This window comes from Chelonoidis abingdonii, chromosome 19, assembly GCF_003597395.2.
Source record: "Chelonoidis abingdonii isolate Lonesome George chromosome 19, CheloAbing_2.0, whole genome shotgun sequence".
In the NCBI taxonomy this organism is placed as follows: domain Eukaryota; kingdom Metazoa; phylum Chordata; order Testudines; family Testudinidae; genus Chelonoidis; species Chelonoidis abingdonii.
Window position 1 is genome coordinate 36,440,541 of NC_133787.1, and position 14,363 is coordinate 36,454,903.

The following is a 14,363-nucleotide window of genomic DNA, read 5'->3' on the forward strand; positions in this document are numbered from 1 at the left end:
CTGTCTCAAGACCACGCTCTACAAATAGACAACTTGAAAAGCCTTACTCTGCTGGGACCTGGCTGAGCCCACAATCAGAGAGATGAGGCAGTAAGAGGGATTCTGGGGCTGCAGCTTTGAGTCCATAACTACAGGCAGCACCTTGCCGAGGATGAAACAAACAGGCAGCAGGTGTGAGTCCCCATCCAGCATGAAAACTCTTGAGTGCTGGAAAGCAGGGGTCTGGTAGTCATGGCAAAGCTGTATATCTCCTTGACACCATGGAGCGATGCACAGCTTGGCATCTTCCTGGGATTGCTGAGAAACACGCTGCCTGCTACCTAGCTGGGAACTCATCCTGTGGGACACCATTTGATGGCTGCACAGCCCTACCCCACACTGGGGTGCAGAGCACCCTACCTACTGCCCAGCTGGGCATCTCTCTCTGCACAGTAGTTGCTAGCCCTCATGGCTGCAGAGAAAGACAGGAAGCCAAAGAACCTGAAAGGCTCAAAAGGCAAATAAAATAAAATGAAAGTTGGTTCATTTTCATTTTCATTTTTTTCAAAAAACCTCACCTTGTTAAGTCAATCATCATGATTTGGGGGAGGGATTGGACTCATGATTTTTGAACATTTGGGTCTGGCAATACTGGTTCCCTTTCCCTGTCTCAGATCATTGTCCTGCTGCAGCCTCTCCTCAAACACCCAGAATGCCCTGTAAGCTCTTGCTTTGATTTCAGTTGCCCCACCTCCCTTTGAAGCACCATTAAAGCTGGACCCTGCTTTGATGTATGGTAGGAACAGGGGCAAAGGGCCATGAGCACATATGAGGAAGAGGGGCTGGAGGCAGGATTGTAGTATAGAAATAGGGAGTTAGTGTTTGCAGAGTCCTTTGAGATCATATGTACGATGAAAGGCTGAAAATTTTCAAATTGTTTATTCTGTGAATTTATTTTATGTTTTTTTCTGCCAGTTCTAGTGCAAATTATTGTAATGAACTGTCTAGCATGTATGTGCACCACTCCCATCTACTGAATGAAATCAGAACAGTGCAACTGTGTGTCATTGGCCCCATACTGCTAATAACCAATGGAGATTCTCCTTCAGTTAAGATGGCAGAAGTCTGCTACTCCTGCTTTTGGAGTAGGAGAATCTGATCTGTAGCCACACTACTGATTTCCCAACTGATCATGGCACAAAACACAATGTGGTCATCACATTTCTTAGGGGGCACAGGTTCGTAACAGCATTAGGGCTCCTTGCATCCAAATGACAAGACATTCTATGCATAGAAATGTCACACCCACAGATTTAGTGGAAGTGGTCTCTAAGTCCAGACCTGCCTGTAAGTCATGCCTCTCCCAGTTATTTAGGGACATGAACAGTAATTGATCCTTCCACTACCTGCACTAGTAACAAACACCCCATAAAAATCTACTCTCTCTCCCAATGAATCATTCAGTCTGGTTTCTGCTAAATCAGAAAAGTTTGCAGTTTGTGTGATGCAAAATATTAACTTATCAGAAAAGCCCACAGTCAAACCCTCTATATTGTCCTCCTGGCTTATAAATATTTAAATATCGTAGAGCTGCTTAAATGATTTGAATCTACTCTATATGCTTCTACAAATTATCTCTAAACTCCTGATCTCTCATACAGAAGCTTGGATACTAAAATTAGTGTCAGTAAATAATCATTCCACTGGCAACTCAGTGCACTTGTTTTCTGTCCTGTAGAGAGGCCGAGATCTCTCCCTGAGGCTGCTGCAACACGAGTCATCCCACTTGTTCAGCTGCTCCTTCCTCTGGCTATGGACACAAAGAGGGAAGCCATGCTCTCTCCTTTTCATCTTCTGGCTTAGTCACTGCTGCAGAGCCAATACCTGCCCCTGGAAACATATCCCTTCCCCAGAAATTTGCCCTGTTACCTTCAACTCAATCCACTACAGCTCAATGTCTTCTTTTGAAAACAGGAAGAACAGTTCAGATGTATTTTTTACTTAGGACTTCTGTCTGTTTTTGTTACAATAACTTCAAAGTACAGCTATATTATCCTCATAAAGTCCAATAATTATGTATAATAAACCCACTCAGCAGGTGAGGCCAGAACACACCTTAGGATAGAAAAATCTCACAAAAGAGGGGAAAAATAATTCCTAATAGTTAATCCCACTTTGAACCTGCAGGATCTAACACCACAAGATTTAACAGTGGAATGGGTCCCCAAACTGTGTAAAAATATGTATTATCTGATTCTGAGGGCTCTGTGGAGTTACGGAGCTCTCAAAAGAGTAGTAGAGGACTTAAAAATGGCTCTGAATTAGAAATCTGAGTTCTGTATTTAGTGTTGATGCCCTATGGATAACACATACCCACTCCCCTCTCTGGGAGATAAGAGTGCTGTTAGCAGAGCACTGGATCTGTGAGGGTAGCAAGTCCCCAAATACTCAGCCCTGATCTTCCCCAAAGCTTGGGAGTTTTCCGTTCTGAGGTTTCGATTTGAAGCCGTAAGACATAAGCCCCAGTCCTGAAAGGGCGCCCCCTGCAGAGCTCTTATTGCAGGATCAGGGCCACAGTTTGTCCAACGAGTGACTATTTTCAGATCCAGGCTGTATTTGGAGAAGTTCTCATAAAACAACGCCCCAGCCTTTCTTGCAGGGACGCCAGCCATCCTGCTTCTGAAACTGGTGTTATACCACGATGCAGCAGCACGAGCACAGGGTGGCGAAAGTCTGTGCTGATCCGGTGTCTCTAATTTAGTTCCAGGATCTAATTTTAAATTAGATAAGTCATGCCTCTCCCAGTTATTTAGGGACATGAACAGTAATTGATCCTTCCACTGCCTGCACTAGTAACAAACACCCCATAAAAATCTACTTTCTCTCCCAATGAATCATAGCCAGGTGAGAGCAACATACCAAAAATACATATAACTGGCTAAAAAGTGGGGAAAATACAAACTCACTCCCTCTCACACGGGCACAATAGTGAATTAGGGTTTAATAGGCTAACTGGATTGGTGAGTAGTGGCTCTAGAGATGCTAATGGTGTGGAGTTCTTATTACCCCAGGAACAAGAAATGAGGGTTCAGACCCAGTCTAACTTTAATTTTTTTTCCTAATGGTTTTATCACACCCTTCCAGGAAATTATGTATTTGTACTGTGGTAACACCTAGGAGCTCCAGTCCTGGATCAGGACTCCATTCTGCAAGGTGCTGAACAAACAGAGAAAAAAAGACAGTCTTTACCCCAAGGAGCTTACTGTCTAGGTATAAGCAACCTAAAGATCCTTGCTTGTTTTTTAAATGATAGTCTTTAAAATCTCTCTTCTTTTCCCAGGAAAAACTACATTAAGCCTCTAAGCTGTAAGAATATTACAGGGCATAGACGGGAAAGACTTAGATCACATTTAGGGCATCCCCTCTTTCCTACTGGCCAGTGCAGCAGGCTGGACAGGAGTAAAAGGTTCTTTATAAGCATCAGGGTTCCTGCCTCAAATGCAACAGCTGCAGCGTTGAGGTGCGTGTACCTTGCTCATTCCAGTCCCCATGACAGCTCTTTCCCAAGGCAAAGAGCGCAGGTTTCTTCTCAGTAACCAAGACTCTCTGTAAACAAACAAATCAGGACAGTGAGATCTGCCTCCTCCAAAAGAAGGAACCAAAGCTGTGTGTGCAGCTGCCAAGAGGCAAGAGCGGGACGTATGCACTAGTCAGGAGTTTACAGAGCCCTAGCAAATTCAGCTCACCTACCAGCTGCAGCAGCTCTGCCTAGTTCTCAGCGGGACGAGGGAGCACTGAGCACTACAGCCAGTGTAGGGCGGAGTTGGATGAAGGAAGGTTCCCAGGATGTGTGTGGCTCAGGTTTCTCTTCCGGATTCCCTGTCCCTCTGGGGACTCTTGCACGCACACCGGCTCTGAGGAGGCTTTTGGAGTTAGTCATTCATTCATCTCCATGCAGAATTGTGCCTTTCCCCTCTCCTTTGCCAGTTCAGGCCTGCTGGAAAGGAAGGTGCTCAAAAGCTCTATGGTGGTGAAGAAATGTAGCACAGGAAGAGGATTTAAATATTTTAGTGAGACACTGTCAGTCCTAGTGCAGGCTGCTGCAAATTCCCAGGGCATTAGGCAGGACACCTACCTGCATGCAGTTGGCTATTATCCCCACGGCTGCTCCTTTCACCTGACAGACAGTTTAAGTCTCCCTCCTTTCCCTTCACCATTTGCTCCAGGCATCTGTTCACTGCTGTCCCCAGTGCTTCATGGCACAGCTGAGCTCACGTGGTGGGCAACATTCTGCTAAAGTGCTGTCTGGACTATAACTCCTACAGAACCAATTCATTTCTCTCCTTTTTTAGGGCCAGATTCTATTCTCTTGTAAGTGATAGACAAATCTCCACTGCTACAATGATCAACACCCCTTTCAAGATCCATGGCTTCTACACATGCTTATCATAACATGTGGTGTACGCTCTCAATGAACTTGCATAGAAAAATGCTAGAAGATAAACACACCACAACACCTGGGTGAACACTGGGCGACACCTGGGTGAACACTTTTCACAAAGCAATCACTATCTGACCCAGTCCACATCCTCAAAGGAAACCCGCACATCATCTTCAAAACATGAGCCTAGGAGCTTACATTCATAACTCTGCTAGACACTAAAAATCATGGACTGAAGTGAGACTGGTTTTATGGCTGATTACAACAATCAGGGAATTAACCCCTAATGCTGAGTTACTATAACTAATGGCCCTTCCTCTCCTCCCTCTGACTGAAGGGGTGTTAATGGGCCACTTCACCTTGAATGAGCTCTTGGAATATGTTAACTGCTGCTAAACACTCTGTTCACCTTGTATTTCCCCAGACCGGAAGAGCTCTGTGTAAGCTCCAAAGCATGTCCCTCTCACCTGTGGAGCTACTCCAGATTTACTGAGAAATACAGTCAGAATTTGGCCCATGGTATTCAAATGATTTTTTTTTTTTTTGCAAAGGGGGTGGAAAGATGTTCAAGTAATTGAGCATGTAGTGGGGGTGGGGGGGGAAGTGGGTAATGAGTCAATCAACCCCTCCGAGGAGGCCAAAACAAACTCTCTTCTGAGGCTGCGCAAAATTATTTTTCACTTTGAAAGAGTCTGTAGCATCCATCAGAGGCCCTTAGCACTAAGAAAAACAAAACTGCAGCAGTTCAGCATAGTAGTTAAAACCTGGCAATCAAATATCTACACTCCAGCACTGGATGGAATGTCTGCATTACTCCCTAAATCATCATCTTCCAAACCAGTTGGATTCTCTGGAAACAATAAAATGATACAGACCTAATTCTAATTCCCAAAACAGATGGGAGGAGAAAAAATGACAATGCCCCTATTTAGGCTGCAAAAAAACCAAAACAAAACAAAACAAAACGTGTGAATTGACATGACCCATGAAAGGCACCATCATTGGTTCACAGGATACTGACAGGTGCTTTGAATGTCACTGTCATCATTCTCTTCCAAGCTTACAGTCAGGAGCAACAGAATTTTGCTGTCAGGTTTACCACTGCAAAACTGACCATACCACAGTCACCTCTGTGATATACATTCCAATAGTGGCAGCCCAGGGTACATAGATGGAGACATTTCAAAATGCCCAAAGGTGAGTTTGGTACACAACTTCCCTTGAAAGTCAATGGGAGATGGGCATCTGCCTGCCTTTGAAAATCTCCTCCTAATTGTTATATTAAATGCATGTTGAAACGTTCATTTCCTGAAATAAAGATTGACCACTTGACCTCTGCTAGGGCAGGCATTGGATATGCACAAGGAAGAGACCAGAAATTATTTGATGTTTAGGTTTTTCTCTGACACTCCTCACCCCAGCACAGGAATGCCAAATACGTAACTGGCTTTAGAATCAGGACACCCTCCTGCTAAGGGGAAGCATTGTCTCCTAGTTTGCAGGCAGGGAAACGGACAAAGGAAGTTAAAACCAACACTTTAAAAAAAAAAAAAAAAAAAACACCACTCAAGTGCGGTACCCAAAAATTAATGTGCACAAACTGAGACCACCTTTAAATATTTTGGCTGAAGACTTTTCCACAGAAATTTTATGGCACAGGTCACTGTTAGGTGTCTCCCTAGGAAAAATACAGCAGCTACAGGATGTAGAAAGTGACCCCAGAGGTGGCTCACTCCACAATGCCATTAGTACTGATCAAATATTGTGATGTGTTATGGGGCACCAGTTAGCTACCTTAGGATTTGTTTAGCACCAGTCACCGTGGTATCTAAGCACTCCCCCTGCCCAGCTGGACACACTATTTTCACATCTAAATTGCTTCACGTTATTCCATTGCTGCAAGAGAAAGGGTGTGAAGTTGGAATGGGTTCAGACCAAGTTTAGGTAAATACAAAGGGATTTTAGGTAAACAGCTCATTCCTATTGGATAAGGTATTACTCATTTCTAAAAACTTTAGTGTTGGATCACTTCTTCCATCTCTGGAAGAACGTCAGCATCTACATGGTCACCCTCTAGGATGAGAGGCTGACTAAGTATTAAAAGCGTATATTGAAATATAGTCATCGCCACATCTTGGATATTTCTCTTCTCCCTTAAGTTTTGTTAATTTGTATTTAAAAAACTAGAATAGTTCAGGCCCACACACAGATGAGCTAGTGTCCTCTCCTTATCCCACTTTATTATAAGCTTCTCCTGCCCTCCAAAAATGACAGTATAAATATGGAACTGACCATGGGTCAAAATGAAAACAGAGGTCAGAAACTTGACAGTGAAAATCCTCAGCCAAGTTTCCTTTAAAAAAGGAGGGGGGGGGGCAGGAGTTACACTGAAATCTGTCAAGCTACTGTGTTCTGCCTACTGAAATTCTATCTGTGGGACAAAGATAGCTTCCAGGAAAGCTGCTGTGGGCTGTGATCTGCTTGTACTGAATGCAGTTCAGATCTTTATGTAGCCATACTGATTTCTGGCTGTGCAACAGAAACACTTTAGAAATATTTTCTTAAGACTGTTTCTGTTAAACCCTTGCAACAAGAATTCCAAATGCTCTGTACTAATGAAAGATAAATCACTACTTACTAGTAGGACCTCCAGGGCCAATAGCTTAGATAAAAGCACTTAGTACACAGCAGCATGATACTTTGCTATTTCAGTAAAATAAGTGAGGATGAGGTCGTGTACTGGGGCTTTTTAAACTGCCTTTTTAATTTTGGTGTTATTCTCTGATAAAATGAGACCCCCTAAATTAAAAATAACTGGCAACACGGGTGCATCATTCCCTTTTACTGAACCTGTAATGCTGTACCATCAGCCCATGACAATACAGTAATATTTAGAAAGACTTTGCCCCTTAGCAAACCGTACTAACCATTACAGCCTACACAACTGGAAGCATTTAAAATCAATACAAGAAACTTTCAAGTAAACCAGACATTTATTAGCATTTAAATGGAATTTGTTCCAGTACAGATGCAGTGAGGTCACATGTAGGCAATGGAATCATTTAAAATTCAAGTGGACAGCAGGTCCAGTGATCCCAGGAGTGATTTTTACTTCTTCCATTCGTTCTTGTCGTAGTCCCATTTGGCCGAGAAGCCCTCGATTGGGTTAACTCTCATATCCAGCATTCTCTTGGTCTGCATAGCCACCCATTCCTCAGAAAGGGTGTGAGGAACAGGACCATAAACTGCAATTCAAAATTCAGTTCAGATTTTATTGTGACACAACGATGTTCAAAGCCATCTATTGGATGGCATGAAAAATGCACTTTTATCAATTCAAAGCTCACAATGCACATCCACTGAATAAGTCCCATAAAATCTATTTAGTTTCCTGCATGAATTCTAAATGTCCAGTTAAAGATTTGTTGATTGGCAAGGATGCTGCAAGAAGGGGCACTCTTCTCTTGTACCTCACCTCGCTAGCAGAGAGATGCAAGAGGAGTCCTGCAAACTCACTGTTGCAGGTGGTTCAGTTAGCCACTCTTAACCTCCATCACAGAGAGCAGTTATCTTTGGGAGAAAGGATCTGAGCTGGGCAGTTCTGAGGGTTAGAGGAACCCTAGGAGCAGCCAATCATGTTGAGAAGGATTGGGCTGGAGTCTGTTATACAGTTCTTAGTTTTCTTGTAAATAAAGCCAGACTCTCAGAAGGGGGTGAGTTTTGATTCTATAGTGTGGAGACTGTTTTGAAGGAGGAAGGGAAAGCGGTGTGATCACTGGTACACAAATATGGTTTCCCTAAGCACATTTGATTAAGATTCCGGGATGGTTAAGCTATTTATCTGCTTAAAGCCAATAGGAAAGAACCTAAGTAGAAACCAGTATGGCTTAAGGTTTCAGCACTTCCTAAATCATGCAAGATTTGGAGTTCTAAGCACAGTTTAGGGTAGGAAAACTTTTTTTAAAACTGAAAATAGATATGAGCTACTTTGTAAGATAAAAGAACACGTCGTTCACTTACCATACAATCTCTGCCAAATGACAATAAAGGCAGTGAAGCCCAAGAAGAAGAGCACACCACCAATAACAGTCTTCCACTCATTTGATCCCCTATTCATTTCAGCAAAGGTCTCACAGAATTTGATACGATACACTGAAAAGGAGAAAGCATCAGTCTTTTTCACTGCATTATTTGTAAGCTACACAAAAGACTTCTCCCCTGAGTTTTGAAACTAGCACATGGCTCCTGAGGCTGAACATACTTCTTACAGAAACTACAGTACATTTGTTTGAGTCTAAGAAATATTCCAAAAACCTACTAATCACTTATTTTCTCCACAAGTTGATAGATAGTGGAACCTAACTGTGCCACATCTATTTTAATCCCCCTTTTCAAACAGTTTATTGAATGCTATGAAACACTCTGCTTGGCAAAGAAGTGGCTGAAATCCTTGTGCATGCAGACTGCGAGGTGGGGAGAGAGAGGATACTAATTTGTAGAGCAGTTCTAAATTGCACAGAAGTTGTAACAGCTTTTCAGTTCTACATCATCTTCCACACAAAGATCTCATGGCACTCTACAAACATTAAGCTTCATCACACCTCTGAGTTAAGACACTATGTTTAGCTTTACTTGTAGATGGGGAAGTCAAGGCACTAGAGTGATTGTGTGACCTTCCAAGGTCACAGAGTGACAGACAGAATCAGGAAAAAAATCCAAATCTCCCGACTCCCTGCATGGTTCTTTTGTTTTAATAGGAATTGTCTCGTGGCTAATCTGGGGGCTGAATTGCATTTGAAGTTTTTTAAAAGGCTATTTCTACTCTGCTAAAGAGTTTTAGTTTAGTCTGTTTAAGGTATCTTGAAAAATATAATTTAAAGTGCTTATTGCATATGTAGAGAAGCTTCAGAAAGACAAAAATATTACATCTTACAATGCTGAAGTGACATAAGACTCATGCCACTGGAAAAGAGGATATGACAGTGCACATTGTACATAGATCCCAAGCTGTTGAGAACCCTCACAAGATACCTCAACACAACAGACTGGTATAAAGATACAGTTTCACCTGCACCTCTAGATGCCTGTGTGTGTATGTCTGAGCTTTAGCCAATAATGTTAAGGTTTAATATTTTACTAATCACAAACTAAAAGTATGCAAATATTTCAGTTCTGTGCTGTATACTTTGCAATTAATATCAGCTGCTGTTAGCAACAAGCGAAAACAAATATTTCCAGCCATTTCCCCATCATAGAATAAACAATCATACAATGTAATTCAGCTTTTTTTAAATTACATAAGCAGGGGAGTTGAGAGGTGTTAATGTTCTCCACTACCCAGTATGAAACCTGGGTTTCACCAGCTTCCTTCTCCTTTAGCCAACAACTTAAGTCTGTGGGAGTTAAGAAGTGCCTTTGACTGCTCAGCAGTGACCCCTCCACCTGAAGGATTCAGACACACAGATGGTAGCTGCAAAATGGGTGTAAAGTAGAAGGGGGAGGGGAGGAAGCAGAAGCTTCAAAAGCTCTAACAAGAGCAAGAGGATTCTCAGAAAGCCAGAGTAAGCAGTAGGGCAACATGCACAGCTTGATGTCCTTGACTATAGCACAGCCTAAGCGCTTTATAGCTTAAGTTGGGAATCACAAATGAGCAGTTATTTCGGAGCTCTTAAGATCAGCTATCAGTTGGCTGAAGTAGTTGGGACACCCTAACGTGAAAGAGAGAACTTGCAGGGCGATTCTGAAGTAACCCAAAGACACTGCATCTACACTACTATTTGCTCACAGAGTTACCTTTACACAACTCTACCATGGGGCCTTTATCAATGAGTTTAAGCATCAATGTGTGCCCCAGGGGGTTAAAAAAGGCAAGCCTTTGAGACAATTAGGACTCAGACTGCTACTGCAGATGACTGACACTGCAATCAGATTGGGGGGCTTCTGCATACAGAAGGAGTTCTAATGACTTCAATGGGGCTCCAAACTGACCCAAGGGTTTCTACCCACACAGATCCATGTGCAGGATGAGGGCTTAAGACTAGAGAGTTGGAGGTTTCCTTCTTTGTTCATCTGTTTCCTAAGTGATGTCCATCAATACTGTATGCACAACAGAGCAGATTACATCATCCTCAGCAGCAGGGCTGTATTTTATTTTTCAGTACCCTGAGTACCTACATCCAACCTTCTCATCAATGGAGAGGGCACTCCATGATGCCTTTTCCTTTTCTTTCAGGGCTTTCTGCTCAGCAGAGAGATTCCTTACGTATTCCAGCTGAGGCAGGGGAATGTCACGACGATCAATGTAATTTGGAAGACTGAAGTCTTCCACTTTCGCAACACCTGCTTAAGAGACAAGAAAGAGTCAAACGTACATATGTGCAGACGCCAAAAGTATCAGGAGAGCATACCTGAACTTCTAAGGTTCAAAAAAATGCCAAGTAAGAAGTTTTAAAGGGGGGGGGAAATGCTTCTCTCTGATTTTTTAAACTATTATTGTTATAAGAAACATCTAATATTATTATAATTTAACAATTAAAAGAGTAATTCTTTATCCAATTTGTGTACTGTGTGTGTATCACAGCATCAAAGGAGAGATTTGTTTTTTTTAAATACCCATTAGTAAACATTTTCAGACTATAAAAATTGGCAAAGGGTCTTAGAGAAGCTTGTAATGCCTGAAACCACTTTTTCCCCTCCCAAAATTTACTCTATTTAAAGTTCACAATCTCCCTTTAAATATTTAGAAAGCCGTCAAGTTATATTTTGCTACACAATTTCATGCAATTACCCTGTCTAGGTTCTATCCCTCTAGGGCTATTGTAGTTCTCTGATGCCATCTACTGGTGATGGCACAGATTATCAACTAAACTTTCTTGCTACTGGACAAGTAAAGCCTGGTCTACATTAGCAAATTAGGTCACTTTAAATCTGTAATCCACATCCCTGAGCAGCGCTGCTAAGCCGATTTAAATCCCTGCGTAGACTGCGCTAGTTTGACAGAATTCAGGTGCAGCTGTGCTAAGGTAGTTTTTTATGGCTTGTCTACACTGGCACTTTACAGCGCTGCAACTTTCTCATTCAGGAGTGTGAAAAAACACCCCCGAGCGCAGCAAGTTTCACTCCTGTAAAGTGCCAGTGTAGACAGTGCACCAGCGCTGGAAGCCTAGCTATGCCCCTCAAAGCCTCTCCCAGCACTTTGCCACAACTACACAAGCCACTTTAAAGAACTGCTGCGACAGCACTTTAAGGACTTGTCTACACTGGCACCGTTAGTGTAGATAAACTCTAAATCAGTGTGAGTCACCACTCCTCAATTCGGTTTTTGCTGCCTTGTTTCCACAGTCACTGCTTGATATTTGCATAATATCCCATCCTCTCCAAACACACTGAAGTTTGAAACGCCCAGCCTGTGCCGGGTCAACAAACAATATCCTTAAAGTACCAAATTACAAAAAGATTTCCAAATAACAATGTGCTGCCAAAAAACCACATTTGGCTCTCATAGAAATCGCTGTCATAGCAGAGCTAGGTCCGTGTTCAGAACAATCACAGATCACAGTGTACTTTTATCTCAAGTTTTCAGATAAATTTAATATTGTTCAGCATATAAGAACATTGATAGAGGATAAATTGCATTTTTAATTACCATTGTTACAAAAATTCTTTAAATGCAATTTTGTGATCCTCTTGGGAAGTAGTTCCAAACACTTTATTTAAAAAAAAAACAAAAAAAAAACAGCTTTTTCTGTTCAGAAGACTTTCCAGTCTTTGCTATTTGTACCAGTGATTAGCTTGGGCTTTACAAATGCTTGTTTTTACAAAATTTAAAGCCGCTCATAATGAGCAATTTAAGAAGAGGCACATAAAATGTTAAGTTACTTCTGTGATCATATTTAAAATGAAATAAGTTACCTCCATGTCCTCTCAAGCCAATGGAGGTGGAAATGGCACGCTTGCCAATTAAGCTAAATGCCCTAGAAGCCAACATTCTAAGGGAAGAAAAGATAGAAAATTATCAGTTAAAAGATGTCAAATTCATAGATACAATTGGAAGAATGCTGTCCTTCATCTACTAGAATATAAACAATGCAATTGAAGACCGATGTGTTTTTTTCCAGGCTTCTTCTCCAAAGGAATCACATAGTTGCCAAAACCCCCTCAACTCTTTCGTGACCTTTCAATAAACCAGGGTTCATGGGCAGACGGGGTGATAAGAAGGAAAGATTTCAGATGCAATCTTGGAAGGGGAAGTTACAAATAATTAAGAATATTATTTCAATAGTTGCGAAATATACCCTAGCCCTTTGTGCATGGAGTCATTTCTAGACCTACTAGCAACAGAAAAACTAGATTTTGATGACAATGGAACAAGCATCAAAAAAGGCATAATACCAGTGGTCACTGTGAAGATTAGTATTTAATATATTTTGCCCGTGTTACTAAAATCACTTAAAAATAATTTTAAAAATTATTTCAGCTTTAGTAACTTATTTTTCTCTCTACTTTTCATTCCTCAGCTTAACTAATGAAACTATATCAGTTAGCTTCAACCTTGTTTACAGAGGTTTCTCACTTTGCATTACCAATATGCTGCTGTTTTAGGGGTTTCAGTTCTGTAGGCAAATAACATTTGAGGAGAATGTGATGAAAACATCTTGACAAATCAATAAGATACATTTAGAAAAATCCTAGACACCTGATTCAGTGCTTCCCAATGAATCCCAAATACTGTATAGTTAAATGCATTGGTTCAGGCCAGATTTCTCAAGCTCTTCATGCGGTAAGTCCTTATTAAATGTTTTCATGACCCCCTTACATTTACTATAAAAAAGTAAACAAAATATTATAATATGCTTATATAATTTGTGTACGTTACAAGAAACTGACAGAATACGTGACCTTAGAGGTAAAGGTGTACGGGGAAGTGAAAGGGCTAGCTTGTCTTTGAATTATTGTTATAACATTTTCAATGCTGTCCAACACCACTCCCCCCACCCTTTCTGCGATGGGCGGGGGGACAAACCACTGACTGAAAAACGCTGATCTAGGACTGAAGTAAACATGGATTCTAGTCCGAGTATGACTCAGACTGGGACTTTAGTAAGCTACAATCTCTGTGTTTGTACCCTACCCAACAGAAGCATCCCAAACAAAAATTCATTCATGTTTCCAAAATGCCGGAATACTACACTAACGGAGCACGGAGAAGGCAATAAATTAGGACGACTTCTCCTGTCTAGCAGGAAGCTCTCTGGAGCAGGGGTTGTGTGTATTTTGTGTCTGTCCACCACAGATCAGCATTCAACTATTAAATCCTCTCTTCCTGGTAGGCACCTCGCTCCCACCCGATTAGAGCTCAGTTCCCAGCTCGATCTCCCGGGCCCGGCCTCCCACAGAGCTGGCTCTGCAGCGCCACTCGGCCTCTGCCTTGCCCCGAGCAGATCCCGCCAGCGCACGGGGAGCCCGTTACCTGCCCGCAGGGTGGGCGGGGAGGGGGCTTCGAGGGAAGCAGGACGCGGAGGCCTGTGAAGCAGGACAAGACATGGGGGGAGGGTCATGGGGCACTTGGGGTGAAAAGGGGCCCCCACCCCCTACACGGCCCTATAACAGCCCCGGGCCCAGCGTGTCCCCTCGGCCAGACAGCGGTCCCTCCCCCGCAGCTCCCCTTCCAACGCGGGACACCCCTCCTCCCACCGAGTCTGACCCGGCCCAAGGCCTCGCTCACCCGCCGCTGCCGGCGACCTGGCGACCGTCCTCTACGCGGCTGCTGCACCGGAGACGAGAGAGAGGGGCGAGGCGGAAACGCTCTGGCGCACTGCCCGCCGGGATAGTGGAGGAGCGCGCTGCCGCTGGAGGGAAATAGAGAGCGCCGCGCCGCGGTGCAGAGTGGGACGTCGGCGGATTCCCTCCCCTTCACGGTCGCTGGGGGCGCTTTGCGACAGTG

The 14,363-nt window shown here is 42.9% G+C and overlaps 2 protein-coding genes across 3 annotated transcripts in view; both read right to left on the reverse strand.

The window, feature by feature from the left end:
* The window catches only part of LOC116832777 (dual specificity protein phosphatase 22-A-like), a 48,484-nt gene extending 42,259 nt beyond the window's left edge, over positions 1 to 6,225 (reverse strand). The window contains exons 1-2 of one of the 2 annotated variants that reach the window (XM_032793801.2): positions 3,726 to 6,225; positions 3,510 to 3,585 (exon numbers count right to left, since the gene is read on the reverse strand). In XM_032793801.2, the coding sequence (XP_032649692.1) occupies positions 3,510 to 3,530 (21 nt within the window). In that variant the 5' untranslated portion in view covers positions 3,531 to 3,585; positions 3,726 to 6,225. The remainder of the gene's footprint in view (positions 1 to 3,509; positions 3,586 to 3,725) is intronic. The other variant, XM_032793800.2, reaches the window with a different exon arrangement.
* A 1,169-nt stretch (positions 6,226 to 7,394) lies between these two features.
* On the reverse strand, positions 7,395 to 14,254 carry COX4I1 (cytochrome c oxidase subunit 4I1). Its single transcript, XM_032793798.2, has 5 exons — positions 14,145 to 14,254; positions 12,332 to 12,408; positions 10,595 to 10,759; positions 8,441 to 8,572; positions 7,395 to 7,665 (listed from the first exon to the last, which is right to left on the reverse strand). Exons 2-5 carry the CDS (start codon positions 12,405 to 12,407, stop codon positions 7,529 to 7,531), a joined length of 510 nt encoding a protein of 169 aa, XP_032649689.1. The 5' UTR covers position 12,408; positions 14,145 to 14,254; the 3' UTR covers positions 7,395 to 7,528.
* Positions 14,255 to 14,363: the final 109 nt, after the last annotated feature.

Bases quoted from the DNA above. Each gene is read 5' to 3' on its own strand.
- COX4I1 (XM_032793798.2), bottom strand. From the start codon at position 12,407: ATGTTGGCTTCTAGGGCATTTAGCTTAATTGGCAAGCGTGCCATTTCC. The intron at 10,760-12,331 runs GTAACTTATTTC...TCTCTTAAGCAG, and splicing joins TGGCTTGAGAGGACATGGAG to GTGTTGCGAAAGTGGAAGAC. The intron at 7,666-8,440 runs GTAAGTGAACGA...TTTGAATTGCAG, and splicing joins CATTTGGCAGAGATTGTATG to TTTATGGTCCTGTTCCTCAC.